The 18,167-nt window shown below is 39.5% G+C and overlaps 1 protein-coding gene across 7 annotated transcripts in view; it reads left to right on the top strand.

Moving 5' to 3' along the window:
- zgc:172282 (leucine-rich repeat and fibronectin type III domain-containing protein 1-like protein) overlaps positions 1-18,167 on the top strand; it is a 136,508-nt gene that overhangs the window by 76,171 nt on the left and 42,170 nt on the right. For all 7 annotated transcript variants that reach the window (XM_046074896.1, XM_046074901.1, XM_046074902.1 and 4 more), the window contains exons 3-8: positions 7,982-8,198; positions 9,510-9,661; positions 9,897-10,150; positions 10,334-10,577; positions 10,755-10,912; positions 12,063-12,443. In XM_046074896.1, coding sequence (XP_045930852.1) covers positions 8,006-8,198; positions 9,510-9,661; positions 9,897-10,150; positions 10,334-10,577; positions 10,755-10,912; positions 12,063-12,443 — 1,382 coding nt within the window. In that variant the 5' untranslated portion in view covers positions 7,982-8,005. The remainder of the gene's footprint in view (positions 1-7,981; positions 8,199-9,509; positions 9,662-9,896; positions 10,151-10,333; positions 10,578-10,754; positions 10,913-12,062; positions 12,444-18,167) is intronic.

Genomic DNA, 18,167 nt, shown 5'->3' with positions numbered 1-18,167 from the left:
TGATCAGTCTTCTCCTTGTATGAGCTGAAAGTTTAGAGGGACGGCAGGGTCTTCGTAGATTTGCAGTGGTCTGATACTCCTTCCATTTCAATATTATCGCTTGCACAGTGCTCCTTGGGATGTTTAAAGCTTGGGAAATCTTTTTGTATCCAAATCCGGCTTTAAATTTCTCCACAACAGTATCTCGGACCTGCCTGGTGTGTTCCTTGTTCTTCATGATGCTCTCTGCGCTTTAAACGGACCTCTGAGACTATCACAGAGCAGGTGCATTTATACGGAGACTTGATTTCACACAGGTGGATTCTATTTATCATCATTAGTCATTTAGGTCAACATTGGATCATTCAGAGATCCTCACTGAACTTCTGGAGAGAGTTTGCTGCACTGAAAGTAAAGGGGCTGAATAATTTTGCACGCCCAATTTTTCAGTTTTTTATTTGTTAAAATATCCAATAAATTTCGTTCCACTTCATGAGTGTGTCCCACTTGTTGTTGGTTCTTCACAAAAAATTACAGTTTTATATCTTTATGTTTGAAGACTGAAATGTGGCAAAAGGTCGAAAAGTTGAAGGGGGCCGAATACTTTCGCAAGGCACAGTATACCCAAAAATTTATGAAACATGCATGCACACACACACACATTTCTGATTTCCCCAGCTGCATATTCAAAGTATATTCATAGATGACGAGGCAAATATGATAAGCACTCAGTGAGTACATGTGCACATACACAAATGGACATGTGCATGCTTTCACACTGATAAATTATACACATGAGACACTCTGCCGTGGCTCTGCAAGAAGGTTGACAGGGTAATCCATCTCCATTGTGAGGTACAGTGTACTCTGGGAAAGCTTGCTGGACACAGCAAAAGTGAGTGGCCAGAAATACACACACATGCAGACATGGATGAACTGCTTGTACTGAGTGCAAATATCACATGAGTGGATTATTTCATTTTATAATCTAATGAATGATGGGGCAGAGAATCAAGTTTAAGGTGATATAGCAACAAAATATCAACTATTGCAGAGCCAAAACAGCCAAATCTGTTTATGAGCACAACATCTATTTGTTGTGTGTTAAATGCAGATTTCAAAAGCAAATCATCTGTTTTTTATACTTAAGTGTTACTGACTGCCGTTTTCAAAAGCAGAGAAGGCGCGCTGGATTTATACTCCTGCGGTGACTAAGTTGAGTCACTGCAGGGGCATTGGCTACGCACATACTCTTGCAATTATATCTGTGTTAGTGTCTGTGTCGCTCTGCAATTACACCTCCAAAACGCTAGCTGGCGGTGGGGTTTCTGTGTTCCACTGTGTTGACTTCTGCCGGTGAGCCAACTAACCTCTGGTTTAGCACTTTGCTTATTTGAATGGCTGTAAAATAATAATTGTCCCATCCCATGGTGCCCCCACCAACTAGTGCGTTACCCTCACCCCCATGGCAGTCAATACTCAACCATTGTGACGGTACTCCGTCACCCAGGGCTAATCTATTGGATTGTATTACAGTCTACAGGTTGTAATGGTTCTGTCTTGTATCCTGCATACATTATGATATAGTGTGTCTTTGAAACATACAGTATATCATTTTTATGTAACCAGGGTGCTCCTTCAGTGGGAGTGAGCCGTGTGCTGATTCTGAGATCAAAGGTTGCCAGTTGGAGTACAATTTATCACCGGAAGCCCCTGCAGTAAATTAGATTCTTTTGAAATTCATGAAGACGTAACATCTTTCTGGATGGAGGCAATAAGGTCTGCCATTGTAAATGTATCTTTCAATGGGCAATTAAAAAGAAAATGAGATGACATTTGCTTGCTCAGAGGTTACAATCATGCCTTACCTTGTTAAGACAGCGATAGGGGGACAGTATCTGAACTCATTTCTGGAATTTCAGATATCAAATTGAAAAATGATTCCCATAATCCCATCACTCTGGAGTATTAGCAGGGCATGTGGGTCAAGTCACCAGGTGAATAAAATTGTCTTCCACAGGAGCACGTTGTTACTTACTTAGGTGAACTCTGTAAAGCAACTTAAATTCAATAAAGCTAAGCCTACATTTTGGGTGTTTCCTTTTGTATTTAAACAATCACACATTCTAGTCAATTGCCCTTCTCCCTCTCACCTCATTATCTTCTCACTATTCTTCCTCACTAACTGCTACTTCCTTAACTGTTTTTCCCTTTCTACTGTCTTACGTCTTCTGACTTGCAGCTTTCTGTGATCATTTCTCTCCTGTCTTTCACTCTGCCTCTTTCTCCATCGCTCGTAAAAGCTTATTTATGTGTGTGTATTGATTTACATTGCTAATTGCTTCAGACGAGGCTCTAATAACACTGCTTTTTTTTAAGTTCTTACAACTGCTAATCTGTTTGAGTATGTCTGACCACTGCTAAATTCTGCTTCTTGATCTGACTTTCTTATGATTCTTTAATGTGAACACTGTGGACATTGTTTTTGTTTTGTGTTTTCCATTATCCTGTGAATGTATTAGGGATGCAATGAAATAAAAGAACTTTAGCTGGCTTTAGGGTGCTTTGATCACATCTTGTTCTCTCTGACTGAAGAGCAGGTACTTAATCAGTACAAAGTCAGCTTCTATCGAAAGGTGACTCGAGCTCATTGTTTCTTTAAACAGGTTAAACACTTTAGCACAGCATATTTACAAGAAACACATTAGCAAAGACATCATCTTGCTGCCATTGATTGGGTTTTAAGAAAAAACAGACTGCAGATGGGGATATCTTTAATCTTCAAAAGTACAGTCGATATGACCTGTAGATTTTTCCCCTCAGAAAATGGACGAGTAGGGTGTTTACAGTATAGTTTGCTAATTACTGCTTTCTTCAGAAATCTCCAGTATTATTACTGAAGCAAAAATACTTAAAAGTGTGACACCATTCATGTCCTCCACAGCAATGGGACCTATAAGTGTGTTTGAACTATAATGACCATTCTCTTCAAAAGAGTACATTCAAATCCCAGCATTTTCCGCAGCATTGCAGTCTGCTACAATATCTGCCCTAAACACATTGAAAAATGCTCTGCCTGGGAGAAGCTGATTGATTCACAAATGCAAAGCGGAGATCATACTGTCAAGCAAAACAAAGAGACTGTCAGAGACTGTTTGTGCCTTACTTTACAAAAACATTGAAACATAAACATTTGTCACTGCTGGAGACATCCCCAATGTTGTTCTGACAGCTTTTACAGTCACTTTTACAAAATGAATATCAATGCAGAGCTCTCCGGTGTAATTACTGCAAAATGATGCTGGATGCGTTATGTCTGTTACCTCTGACTTTCAGACATAAAGGAACATTTTACCAAATTTTAATGACCTGACATTTAGCACAAGAAAATGCCACATGTCTAGGAAAAAGATATGTCACAAAATGTGTTGCTGTTCATGGATGGTGGCGGTCTGGCGAATGCAGGGTGTGGTCTGATTTACCTGCTAAATTTGAGCTTTGTCAAGACTGAGTCAATTGTCATTCTTTGTGATTAATAGTTTTTAAATCAAAATATGCATGACTATAGCATGCGAAACAGACATTTTCTGAGATTAAAAACCCAGGAGTTACTTTTGCACATGATTGGAGTGACAGGGTCGGTCAGGCATCACTATGTGTGGTTTAATATAATTTAGTGAACTGTAACTCAACAGAATGCTGATAAACCAAAAAGTGCTTAAATAGCACAGCCTACTTAGCGTCGGTCCTGTTCTTTTAAAACTACTGCCACCCTCATCAGAATCAACCAATCCAGACCAGTGAGGTCCTTTCTTCCCAGTCAGAAGTGAGCAGTTTTCCATGTTGGTACCAACTGGATTGAAAAGTGTTGCTGACTTATGAGCTGTAACTAGGTTTGTCACTGGGTTCCCTGAAGGCCCCACTTGTGTTTGCATAAGTGAGTATTGAGTGGGTTCTTTTCTGGCTTAATGAGAAGACACCAGGACAATAGGTCCATATGTTGATCCATGATATATGTCCAGCATGTGCATTGTTTAGGTTTTATGTTGGCCAAAGATGGGTTTAGATGTGAGCTCCATGAAGGACTTGCATATGCCACTGTGTGAGTTACAATTATACCTAATGTAACCCACATTGTATTTCCCTATACATTCCCAAGACCAGGCACAGTACAGTTTGAGTCAAGACCAAAAAGAAGTTGGCTCAAGGCTAAGTCAAATCAAATCCAAAACACAGGTTCTCTCCCAAGTCCAAGCATAAACTGTGATTTAAACAGCACGCCTCTGCTATTGATCCAACTAAATCAGGACAATCCATGCGATAATTGTTCATTATTAATGTTAAAAATGTTCTGAAGTTGTGTAAATGCCAATTTGATAATTAAGTTATTTGCATGCAACTCCTGGTGACTTTTCAAATCCAGGTCAGATTTGGCACAGGCATGTTTTCAGCTGACTACATCACTGGCAAATACAGCAATCAATAAATAGCAAAAGCTAACTTCACTGTCATGTCACCTTTCTTTGTGTTGTCTTTACTGGAATCCTTTGGACCGTTATTTGGGCAGTTCTGAAAGAAAGTTAGATGCAGGATTTTCATTGTGGCCAACATCCCAATGATAGATTAAGTCTAGAGGGCTTCCAGGATCTCTGCCAAATGATAAATTTTTAATTAATTTTTCGAGTTGTATTTTTTCAGCAGTACAGTATTCAGACTCTCAGGTGGTGTGAGACTTTGAGTATGAGGGTGTATCAGACAGTGTGGTGGTGTTTCATTGTTGGGACAGAACTGTCAAGCTGTACCCTGCACCAAAGATGTCTGAACAGTTAGCATTTGCGGCGCATTAAATTATCATTCAAATCATTGCCAACAACTATAACGGCCCGATCTGACTGGTAACAAGGGCAGACAGCTTGGATCTGTTTTCTCTTGTGTTAACTCTCCATAGCTGAACAAGCATGTCAGTGAATAATAGTGGGTGACTGATCGCTTTCATCCTCACTGAATTAAAAAGAAAAACTCGTGTGTGTGTGTGTGTATATATATATATATATATATATATATATCTAAGTTTGGACATGTGGGAGAACCAAGTGAGGTGTCTAAATGTTTAAAATACAACAGTTATTATAATGTAGACTGATGTAGACCGAGTGAAGGATGTGTGCATTTAAAATCATCGGTGGTACCAATTTCTGCAACATAAACGCATTAAAGATACATTACAATAAAGCCATCATAAAACTGAGTGAGACAGGGTAAGCGATGGATGATGAAGCGACATGGGGAGATTGAGGAAGGGGACCTGCAAGATAGATGATCATGAGAAAAGCAAGGGAGTGAAAATAGAGGGGAAATGAGAATCACATCCTCTGAAATATAAATAAAGGTTTAAGAGAGCGGGAAAAGGAAGAAGAGCTGAGAGGCAGGTAGAAAGACTGATACACTGACAAAGAGAGGGATGTAGGATAGAAACTGAGAAGCAAAATGACCTGGGTTGGAAGAAAATCCATTAGTTAGAGAGAATGATTGACAGGTATATAGACTAAATCATTAGAGTGGAGTTACCAGGAGGAAGTGAAATGTATAATGAGAAATTGCTAGCAAATTACGTTCAATTGTTTGTATAACATGTAATGTACTCACATGAGTATAAAAATAGGGATGACAGAATGAATATGATTGTGAAAAAAACAGGCGAATACTGCGTTGCATGAGGGGAATGGGATAGGGAGGTATGGCAGGGGAAATAATCAAGAGTAATGGAGAGAAATATATTGAATAACAGGAAAGCATTGAGAGGGAATAAAATGGAAAGGCTGATAGAAGAACTGAAGTGCCTGTGTATGTGAGTTATAGCAAATCGTTGTTTCTGCTCTGCATTTTACATTGTGGGAGGATGGAGAACATGAAGTATCAAATTACAGCATATCTATTTTTAGCAGGCTCATAAGATTTCATGCACTTTCATTTGTTTGTTTGTTTGTTTGTATGTATTTGAATTGCTTTGCTGGATAAAATGGAGGGGAAATCTAAGATAAAGCAAAAAAAAGCATGTAGCAACAGTGGGTATTTTTTTTATCTTGTGATGCTGTGGTACATTGTCATCCCTTGATGAAAACTGTTCTGTTGAGGGGATTTGGAGTGTCAAGGCAGGCATCAGAATGGAGGAGTAGTACTGTACACAGTCCTCCTCTGAATGAAAGTTGAATGCTATTGATTAGCCAGGTAGTGAAACTGGGCAGGCTAATATACTGCTGCCCACTGGTACACACATGCATCACACTATGAGCTTTGAGTCATGTCACTGTAGTGTTTGAAAGTGGAAATGGAAAAACTGAAATGGCAAAGAGAAGGTGACAAAAATGTTGCAAAATTTTAACTTGTGAAGTTAATTAAAGCACATTATGGTGTCCTAATGTGCAACAAATGTTTATCAGAAGTCAGGTTCAATTAGTGTAAACATGTAAACATACTCTCAAGCAGGGTTTTCTGTTTCTCCCACATTTTTTAGATCCTCCTTTAAAGTTGTTTAAGATGGTCAGAGAATCTTTATTATAAATAGTTATGCTTGCCTTGTGTAGATTGTGCTATGCAACAGTTGAAGTGTTGACTGCGATGCAAGGTGATGAACACATTGGTATGAGATGTGCAATGAGAAGATTTTGTAATAGTCTCAAATATTAGAATTTAAAAAAATTCTGTATGGTATGAAAATGCCAGGTCAATGAGAGTAATGCTTACTCATGGTAGCCATGATTTGGATATGTATAGTCACTGCCGAATGAGTTCAGGTCAAAACATTTTTTATGTGCTCTATGCATTTCTTTTCACATTTACAATGTTGAACTCAATATCCACATTTGCAAATCTAAATTAAATTATAGAATAATCAAGAAAACAAAAAAATATCTTTTATTGAAAATTAATGTGAAGCTTCAGGTGCTCATACCACATCTGTCAATTGGAAAGAGACTTTTTGTCTGACAATTTTTGAGGAAGCTGTGTGAAACTGTGTGTCCCCCTGTCCGGCTGTCCTGTTAGTTTGTGCTGCATATACCAAAAAGAAAATAGTCTAGGATTCTGAGAAATAACAAACTAGTGTGATGCCTTCATTCAACATTCAAGCTGTTGGATGACAAGTACAAGTAAGACTGTTACAGATAGTAACCTCTACTTTGCTTTGCTGCCATTATTATCATATCGAGAATAAAATATACAGTGTACTGTTCCCAAAAGGTGGATGTTGTAGTTATAATACAATCTTGACACCAAAACTGTAGACACTCCACACAGGAAAATGCTCACCATGTACCTGCACAATTATAGAGCACATTATAATTTCACTGTATGGTGTAATTTAGTTCAGCTCCTGAGCCTTGATATAGTTGTCACTCTCCTATCTCTATCCAGACTTTATTATAAAGTTAAATTTTGTATTTTTCAAGGGTGTATTGGAAATAGCAGCTACTGCAAGTATTTTAAGTCTATTTAGTTTTTTGTTTGAAAAAAGTAAACATTAAATTCATGCATGGGAAACAGGCATTAACCTCATAGACATTTCTTTTTTCTTGCAGTTGTTATAAAAGAGTGACTCCATATTTTGCCAAACACGGGCATAGACAGGAACTATTTCCATGTGGCTCAGCATGAAAAGATGTGTGAAAATAACTACAGGACCACAAATGTTTTTTCATTGACCTTTACTTATTTTCTTTCTAGTAAATCTAGCTTGAAAAAAAAGGAATTTAGCACTTGTTACATTAATTAGGAAATTTGCATTTTCTCTGTGCTTCATGTGACTTGATGCTGTTTATGTTTCACAAATGCTTCATACTAAAGGCATTTCATTAAGTCTACAGAGGGTTTTACATATCCAAAAATGCTTATATTTTTAAAACGTTTGTCTTCAGCGCAGATCAGCGATTCACCTTGACTTATCATAAGTGATGCTATATTTGTATCTGCTTCAGTTCATTGTTCATTTGCTTCTGTCTTCCAGTTGCCCTGTTCCCAGTGGAGGATAATGGAACGGCTGTGGTTCTCTTTGCTGTTGCTGGCAGCAGCATGCAGGGGACAGCCGTGTCCGAAACGCTGTATGTGCCAGAGCCTTTCTCCATCGCTCGCTATCCTCTGCTCCAAAACAGGCTTGTTGTTTGTTCCTGCTGCCATTGACCGACGCACAGTGGAGCTACGGCTTCAAGAGAACTTCATTACAGGTAATGCACCTGCTAGTCTGTCCTGTATTACCATCAGTCAAGGCAGGGGATTAAGATATTTTGCATAGTCCAATCTGTTTGTCCTCATCAACCATCACCTTAAATTATTTCCTTAATGGGAATTTACAATTAGTGCCTACAGCTGTATGCAAGATTTAACATAGACCTGAAAAAAATGCTGTAATATTGAACAGCATCACCTGAAGCAACAGTGTTTGGATACTGAGCCACGGCAGCATTGTCATAGCAAAAGAGTGAGCAATGAAATGACAGGTTAGATAAAGAGAAATGCTGTGAGTACACACAGTGAGAGTATGTCACATGTAAATGTAGCACCATGCTATAACTAGTTGTATGTGCAGAGTTTGATAGCACTGAACACAAATGTTGGCTCACGTCACAATTCTTTTTTGTTGGTCTCTACATGACAATAAGTAATATTTCTCATGAGGCTGGGTGTTTCTTTTTAACTTTAATACTTTGAAACTTTTTTGTTTTGTGGTTCAGTCTAGCAAATCTCATTCATGATTCATCACTTCCTATCAAAGAGTTCTCTTGCATACTTTGAAAAGTACTTATTTTTAAGAACTGAAGTGTTGCTTTATCCTTTTTATTTTAATCTGGAGCCCCATTAGCTCCCACCAAGGCAGCCACCTAATCTTTCCAGGCTTGACTTAAAAGAAATTATTTTCCATAGTTTACCAAAACAAAAGACACACAGGCTAAGAAAAAAGAAAACTGCTTTCACAGGGTCCAGAAAGATAATTTGAGGCGCTATTAAGAATATCACACAGCTGTAGTTATTTAAACATTATCACATTGTTCACGTCCAAATCAGTTTCAGTTTAGCACAACCCTTTGCAAAATGAAAGATTCTCTATCACTTTTTGGGGGATACCATATTCTCTCTGAGGTCCACTGAGGTTCTTAGAGTATGTTGCCAAAAAGTTAATTTTACAGGAATTAATAAATGCATACTTGTTATCATATGGTTCAGGCTCTGAAAGTAGAAACTAATTAGACATGGACTTGTCAATCTAAATATAAAACACCATGGTCTCCATGTGACAGCAGTCGAATGGTTGCCTTGACAAATGTGATCATTTGCTGCAGTGTGTTCAGCAACACCAAGCGACAGCAGACATCATTTCAGCAAATGATCTTAACCCTGACTGTCTTTTACTTCTTCTCCCAATCCATATCAGAAAAGGATTTTATAAAAATCTACAGAACATAACATATCTGAGTCATCCAATCTGAAGCACCTTTTTTGTGCTCTGGCAAACATGTGTTTATTCTGCTCACCCCCAGCTGTCAGAAGAAAGGACTTTGCCAACATGACCAGCTTGCTACATCTGACCCTTTCCAGAAACACCATCAGTCAGATTCTCCCTTCAGCTTTCAGTGACCTGCGGCGACTGAGAGCACTCCACCTAGACTCTAATAGATTAACTGTGATCAAGGTGAGACTAATGGATAGATGGTTGGAAGGATTAAAGATGTTAAATGGGAATGATTAGCAAAATGGATCATTGGACTGAGAAACACTTAGAAGTCTCAGTGTCACAATTTGAAGGTTGGATGGATACACTCAATTGAACTACGATGACAGAAAAATTATATATATATGGTACCAGCATATTTTTGATGATAATACTGTGAAGCTTCTCATAGCCTTTTCTCTTTTTCACCAATTAGGACGACCATTTCAAAGGCCTGACCAACCTTCGTCACCTGATCTTGGCCAACAACCAGCTCCACTCCATATCTCCCCATGCCTTTGATGACTTCCTGTCCACATTGGAGGATCTCGACCTCAGTTACAATAACCTTGCCCAGGTGCCCTGGGACACGATCGGGCGGCTAACCAACGTCAATACCCTAAATATGGATCATAACCTCATAGAAAATGTTCCCCAAGGGGTTTTCACAAACCTACACAAACTGGCCAGGTAAATACAGTAGACAGAGGAAAGGAGGGAGGAATGAGCAGATCGTGTGTGTAGCAATAGATAACGTATATGTGCACAGACTGGTTCACTGATCTACTGAATAAATTACTGTTGATCTAATGATAATATCCCTCTCTCCTCTTGCCCATTCTTCACCATCTCCCTACCCACATCCTCTCACAGGCTAGACATGACGTCAAACAAGCTGAAGAAAATTCCCCCGGACCCGTTGTTCCTGAGAATCCCAGTTTATGCCAAGTCCAGAGGCTCCCCCCTCTCCTCCCTGGTGTTGAGTTTTGGTGGCAACCCCCTTCACTGTAACTGTGAACTTCTGTGGTTGAGAAGACTGACCAGAGAAGATGACCTCGAGACGTGCGCATCTCCCCCTGACCTCAGTGCCAAGTACTTCTGGACAATACCTGAAGAGGTGACATTTTGAGCTTTTCACCAGCATCCTGCAGGGAACTAATAAAAATGTGTCTCATAGCCTTTAAACCACAACAGACCTTTGATAATTGAATTTATACAAGACAGAAACGTATTCAGATGTGATGATGATGAAAAATGTGCCTGCAGTATGACCTTATTCTTTTTTGCCATTTAGGAGTTTATTTGTGACCCACCAGTTCTGACCCGTAAGTCACCTCATACAGTGGCCATGGAAGGCCAGCCTGCCAGCCTGAAGTGCAAGGCAAATGGCGACCCTGAACCTGAAGTCCACTGGATCAGCCCTGAAGGGCGACTAATATCAAATAGCACCAGGTACTAAGCTTATTTCTGTGCAGTCCTATTATCCTGTTTGATCCACAATGACCTTTCTCCATAGACCAATATGTTGCACAAATTGCTCAAAATTAAATGCCAGGTGTTAATTTAGGGAACATGACACATTCAATAATGTCAGAAACCTGGCAACCCAGTTTACAGGTGTGAGAGAGGGGTTGTTTAAATGTTATATATATTTTTTGTTCTTCTCCAGATCAGTGCTATGTGCCAATGCGCAACTGAGTCAGAAAAACACTGTGCCTTACATAATTTTTGTCTTTGCTGTAGTAGTCGGGCGTAGGCAGGCACATGACTCGTGTGGGCCAACTCTGAATCAGGATTAGAAGGTAGTTGTTGAGGTCACACCTTTCTCACATTTCCTTCTGGTAACCTAGTTGGCATATGTGTCAAATATGTGGGTTTCTAGTTATGGTTGTGCACATACCCCATCAGTTATAAAATCATTGATAATATTTTGACATTTCTGTTGGCATCTTTAGATATTTTGATCAGACAAGGCTAGTTTATGAGTGTGAAGTATTGTTGGATTTCTGTCAAATAACCTTTTGGATTAATGACTGTACTGTATGAGGTTGAAGCCAACAACATGTCAGCCACACAGCCCCTCAGCCTGGCAGTCAATACATTGATTCTGGATAGAGTCTGGATGGATGCTGGTGGTGAAAGTTGGCATCAGCATCAGGTGCTGCAGGCAGCAAAGTACAGGTGCGGTTAAATGGGATGATAAAGAGAACACTGATTACCAGTTGGCTTGGAGGGTTTACGTGATTGCGGCTTGAACCAGAAATGAGAACCTCTTAAATTTAAAGTATAACTGAGAATCATTTCATTACCGGAAGTGAATGTGAATGTGTCTTGCTCCTTTCTTAATTTAAATGAATGCAGGGCAAATGTACTGGCCCATTTTAACATGAAGGTCTGCCTATGCAAACCAAAATTGTAGTCTGCACTGGTGAGAATTACATTTGGATCCTTTCTGAAAGGCTAGGAGTCAACAGATGTGACTTAAAAAAGTTAATGATTCTGGGGAAAGGAATCTTTTAAAGCTATATGTTTATGACTTTGTTGTAACATTTATATTTCAGTAAATTTATTGATTGATTGAGTTAATTAACTTTTGTTTCAGAACCTTGGTTTTCCCTAATGGAAGCCTGGAGATCAATGTAACATCGCTAAAGGATTCAGGAAACTTCACCTGCATTGCCTCCAATGCAGCAGGTGAATCTACAGGAAGGGTGGAGCTAGTTGTCACGGCGACGCCCCACTTGGCAAACAGCACAAGCCGCAGCCGAGACCCGTCCTCTGAACCTGCCCCCTCTGACATCTTAACCTCCTCTAAGGTTGCGCTGCCTAATAATGAGACAAGAGGGGCCGACCGGAGAGTCTCATTGGTGGAACTGACAGGAAACTCTGCCCTCATTAGATGGAGCAGTCAGACTCCTACATCTGGAGTCAGGATGTTCCAAGTCCAATACAACAGCTCTGGGGATGACACGCTGGTTTACAGGTCTGTCTAGCTACACTGTCAATTTTATGATGTGTCTGTCTCTGTGATTTAATTTTCTGTCTATAGTACAGTATCTATGGTGACTTCTATGAATCTTTTAAGGCGTATGCATTCCTGTGCCTGTTTGTAAGTGTTAGTGTGTGTCTGTGTAGTTGTGTGCAAGCTAATCAGCCACTGGTATGAGGATGAGAGGAGATGATAGATGACGCAAGTCATCCAGTCGTAAAAGTCTAATCAACTGAAATGATAAAAACATCTGTAGTGGAACACAGCCGTTGTCGGGTTCACTGAATGCAGGAAGGCCTGGGCCAAATGTGACGAGTGTAGCTGTTGAACAAGTTTTAATGCTTGTTTGTCAGCTTGCTTCAGTGCTGCATCCTGCATTGATTAATTGCTGTTATTTAAATTATGGTTCTATAAATATAATATTTTTTCCATGTTTTTTGGTGTTTGACTTGACTAGGACATTTGCTGAGTCTTTGTCTATACTTTGTCAGATTGGACTGACTGGCACCCCTTAAACTAGTGTCTTAATTAAACTGCCACAACATTAATAGTAACATGTAGAAAGAAGGAACGTCTAATTTAATAGATCCTTCAAACAATGAGGTAAGTTTTTTGCTTTGTGTGCACAACATACAACTGCACACACAGCATTCTGTCACCACAAGTGTAAATAAATTGGGAACGAACACCCACAGAAAAGAGAAAGGGCAGTTCAAGGTATTATGGTAATCTTTCTTGATAGTTATCATTGAAATGAGCCTCATTTAATGCAAAACATTTTAGTATGTGGAATGGTAACTTGGTAGCCAAGCATGTTAATCAAAGAAATATGGGATGGCCATCTTAGACTTCTGTGGACCTCTGTGGACCTGTGCATTTTTTTTTTATTATTGCTACGTGATCAGAGAAAACAGAGAAAAAGGGCTGTGGTGTTCCCTTCTTTAAAAGGTAGAAAACCTTCAACAACCAGAATGCAATGGGCCACTCCTGAACTTCTCCAACTCCTACTAACATCTGGGCAGAGCTACTAATGTAAGGCTCTCTGATAGCCCCATCTGGTAAAAAACTGGGGCAGTGTATGTGGTAAGCCTCACAAAAAAGTGTATTGTATGTTTTCACACTGTAACATTGCCATGCAAGTAACAAAACATACTCGATGCTCAGACGTCTGCTTTGCCTGCTGGCTTTGGTTATTTTGTGTGATTTCTTTGCGGGATCCTGAACTATGTCTCAAGCACTCCCCTGTCCATATGTGGCCCAAAGCTTTCATGTAATGCATGGTGACTCGACTTTTGTTTCAGTTGGCACTCTTACCACAGTGGCACCACCAGTTGTCCCTGGCACAGGGCAGCTCTGCGCCACAATCCTCACCGGCTGGCGGTGCTTGATTTTTGGCCGTGGCGGCTTCTTCCACCTCCATATGTTGTAATTCCTCCACACTGTATATACTGGCTCATGTAAGTAGCACCAAATGGCTGATTCCGACTTTTTCCATATCTACGGAAACATAACTTTTGTCGTCTTCACGTGATTGTTTTAGCGTGTTGATTTTGGACAGGATGTTTGGAGTGGTGAAGAGCTGTCCCACTCTTGATCTGACTGTCCATGTAGGCGGGCATACAAAAAATGTGGAAATACTATCTGTAGTTCGAACAACTAAAGTTCACGTTTCGTGTCATCTGGCAGACTTTTGCTGGCAAATAAATGGGAAGCTCTGGATGACTCACATTGTAACGATACGAAGCTGGTTGGAAATTGGCAAGTAAGTTCAGTAAGTTAACTTCTAAATCTTTGTTCTTTTTGTTTGTCGTCTTCTATGTGCAAAACCCAAAGCACTGGCAAAATTATAGCTTAAATCTCTCCGAAAGCCTGGTTAAGCCTGTTTATTTTCAGCTCCGAGGAGTTTTCTTACATTATGGAGTTATCATGGCAACAGGTTAGGAAAACCTCCTCAACCACTTTAATACTATTGCGTACAGTGAAGTATTCATTAATTTCATTTTTTTCAGAGGTGCAAATGGAAAGGCAGAATAGATCACCCTGTCTTCTGCGATTTACAGGAGAAAATCACAAACGTCTTCAAAACTGCCATACACAATTTGAGGATAACAAATTTAGCTTCTTCTTTTTTCTCTTGAAGAACAGCTGAAATTGTCTCTCTGTTTCTAATTCTTGAAAGAATACCCTGCAATATAATATGTCAAATATATCCATGTTGATAGGAGAATCAGACAGTTCCTCCAAATTTGTGAAAAGGTGACAGGTGAGATATGTAAATGAGGGGCCTCTACTGAAAAGTGATCATGATGTTATTTCTAAGGTAGAGAAGACACTTGTTTATTCAGACAGGTCAGCTAACTGTTGGAGACAAGCGGCGTCTTACAATTCTAAGCATGGCAACCATTCCCCTGCATAGCAACCACCCATCTGTACCTGCCTGTACAAGGTTTGATGAAGTTAGTGGGCACGGCAGGTACAAAATACACTCCAGTCAGGTGTAAGTATGAGTAGATATGTGTCTGTGTGGGTTGCTGTGAATCTTTAAGAGTCAAATTAAATAATTGCATTTGCTGTCATATACACAAACACAGATTCTCGGAGATATGGGATAATATGGGCCCAATGGACACATGCCTTTGGTGTGAGAGACCTGAGTTCAATTCCCACTGTTACACCAATGTGTCCCACCAATGTTTTTGTTTTTAATGTTAGCCACAAGTACATAGTTCTCAATACAATTTCTTTGAATAACTTGTTTTAGAACCTGCTCAAAATACCTGGCCTCCCCCTAAAATCATAAAGATTTTCAGGAAAACAAACCCAATATTTGATCCTATTTATGGTTGACATTTTTTCTGTAATAGCCATGCAATATATTAAACAATTATCTCTCTAGTTTTTATTAGCAGTGGCAAATTGCTGTTGTTAACTAGGGACTTGCAAAAAAATAATAGAAACTATTGTAATACAGTGCAATTTTATTTAATTGATGCCTTACTCTTCTCTTATCTTTACAATACATAATAGCTGTATTAAGTTGCAATTGTAAACATATATTCCTAGTGCTAGGGTATTTGTAATTGTGAAGCAGCCACAGGAAACACAATGATGGATGGATGGATGGATGGATGGATAAAATTAAAATCACAGTCACATGACATACACAACTTACACAAATACATGTGTGATGTAGGTCAACAAGAATGAGATAAGTGCACAGATGAGTTTTAGTCACAAATATATATTTTTATATAACACAAAACACAATCTACAAATATATTGAATATCCACAAATTCTCCATGATCCACAAATATAAAACACGATCCACAAATGCTTTCAAAATACACAAACACACTCTCCATGATCCACAAATAGAAATCAGTGACAAACCACGGTTTCAAAACATGCATACAGATTCTGTGCAGTGCTCAGCATTCAAATTTCTAATATGTGTGTGTGGATCACAGTATTATTGCAGATTGCCTATTATTTGTCTACAAATCATTTTGACACTGGTTTACCACGGAGAGTGTGACTTCGTTCCACAAATGTAGTCAGCCAATCAGGGGTATTGTTTATATGTGATGTCACTTCCCCGCAAAAAGCCCTTCAAAATAAGAGCTGAAACATGTCAGAATGTGTGCATCTTTTACTCTACATCTAATCCTGTGTGGACTTTATTTATGTTCATGTGCATGATAACTTAAGTGCTGAATAACTGCCCCCCTTACAGTTTAATATTTACGTACTACATGCTGCAGTCCATTTCTGTTCTTCTTCTTGAGTGTAATAATAATAATAATCTTTATTTGTAGAGCACTTTTCAAAAACAAGTTACAAAGTGCTTTAACAAGTGTAAATACAATAATACCCAAAAGACAATAATACAAAAACAATACAAGATAAAAGCAAGAAAACAATGAAAAGACTAAAATACACGTTTAAGATAAATATGAAATAAGTAAAATAGAATAAAATAAAAGGGATAAAATAAAGTCAAATAAGACCGGGAAAGGCTCTCCTATAAAAGTATGTTTTAAGAAGGGACTTAAAAGAGTTCACTGACTCAGCCGACCTGATTTCCTCGGGCAGGCTGTTCCAGAGCCTCGGGGGCCTTTAGTTTTCAGTCGAGACTCTGGAACAGACAACAGACCTCTGCGCGAGGATCTCAAGGTACGTGCTGGTGCGTATGGGACTAAAAGGTCAGAAATATAACAAGGCGAGAGGCCATGAAGAGCTTTAAAAGTGATCAATAAAATTTTAAAGTCAATTCTAAAACATGCTGGGAGCCAGCGTAATGAAGCTAAAATAGGGGTGATGTGATTTCTTTGTTCTGGTTAAAAGCCGGGCAGCTGAGTTCTGGACAGTCTGGAGTCGATCAGTAGATTTTTGGGTTAAACAAGTGAAAAGGCTGTTGCAATTATCCAGGCGTGATGAGATGAAGGCGTGTAAAATGGTCTCGGTGTCCTTAAAAGTTAACATAGATCAAATTTTTAAGTTGATAAAAACATATACACAAAACAAATACTGCCATCTGCTGGGACCCGATGACCAGGATTTCTGTTTTGTCTGAGTTCAGCTGAAGGAAATTATTTGACATAAATTTCACAAAGGCAGTTGGTAAGTGAACTCAGCATTCCAGGGTCTGTGGAACTGACGGGCAAGTACATTTGTGTGTCATCAGCATAAATATGAAAAGAAATACTGTGTTTATGGATAATATGTCCAAGGGGAAGCAGATACAAGGAAAACAAAATGGGTCCTAAGACCGACCCCTGAGGCACACCATATTTAACTGGACAGAACGAAGAGACATAGTTGTTTACAGACACGCAAAACTTCCTATTTGACAGGTAGGATGAAAACCATTCTAGGGCCATACCAGAGATCCCCACCCAGTGCCTCAGTCTGTCTAACATGATGTTGTGATCAGTGGTGTCAAAAGCAGCGCTAAGGTCCAGGAGTACCAGTATATACAAGTATTAAAAAGTTATAGGAAGGTCCTCCGTGATGCCAGACCAGCGTACTACTCGTCATTAATAGAGGAAAATAGGAACAACCCCTTCTTTTCAGCACTGTAGCCAGGCTGACAGAGTCACAGCTCTACTGAGCCAAGTATTCCCGTAGCTCTCAGTAGTTACGACTTCATGAGCTTCTTTAATGATAAAATTCTAACTGTTAGAAACAAAATTCATCAAGACCTGCCCTTAACTGGCACCGACTTATCTTTAAACTCAGGAACCTTAGAAACAGCTGTAGAACCAGATATATGTTTAGACTGTTTAATTATCCTTACTACCTCTTGCTCGGAGATGTTCCTTATACAGAATTGTATACACCAGAGCACTGCGATCCCAGAATGCAGGGATACTTGTGGTTCCTAGAGTCTCCAAAAGTAGACTAGGAGCCAGAGCATTCAGCTATCAAGCTCCTCTCCTGTGGAACCAGGTTCCAGTTTGGGTTCAGGAGGCAGACACCATCTCCACATTTAAGAGTAGGCTTAAGACTTTCCTCTTTGATAAAGCTTATAGTTAGGGCTGGCTCAGGTGAGTCCTGAACCATCCCTTAGTTATGCTGCTATAGGCCTAGACTGCCGGGGGATTTCCTATGATGTACTGAGCTCCTCTCTCCTCTACTTTCTCTCCCTCTGTATGCAACCTCATCCCATTATTATCCCATGTTACTAACACAACTTCTCCCCTTTCCGGTAGTCTTGT

Source organism: Micropterus dolomieu, linkage group LG17 (genome assembly GCF_021292245.1).
Source record: "Micropterus dolomieu isolate WLL.071019.BEF.003 ecotype Adirondacks linkage group LG17, ASM2129224v1, whole genome shotgun sequence".
Taxonomy (NCBI): Eukaryota; Metazoa; Chordata; class Actinopteri; order Centrarchiformes; family Centrarchidae; genus Micropterus; species Micropterus dolomieu.
Note: the sequence above shows the minus strand (reverse complement) of the source record. Positions and strands in the feature narration are given on the sequence as shown.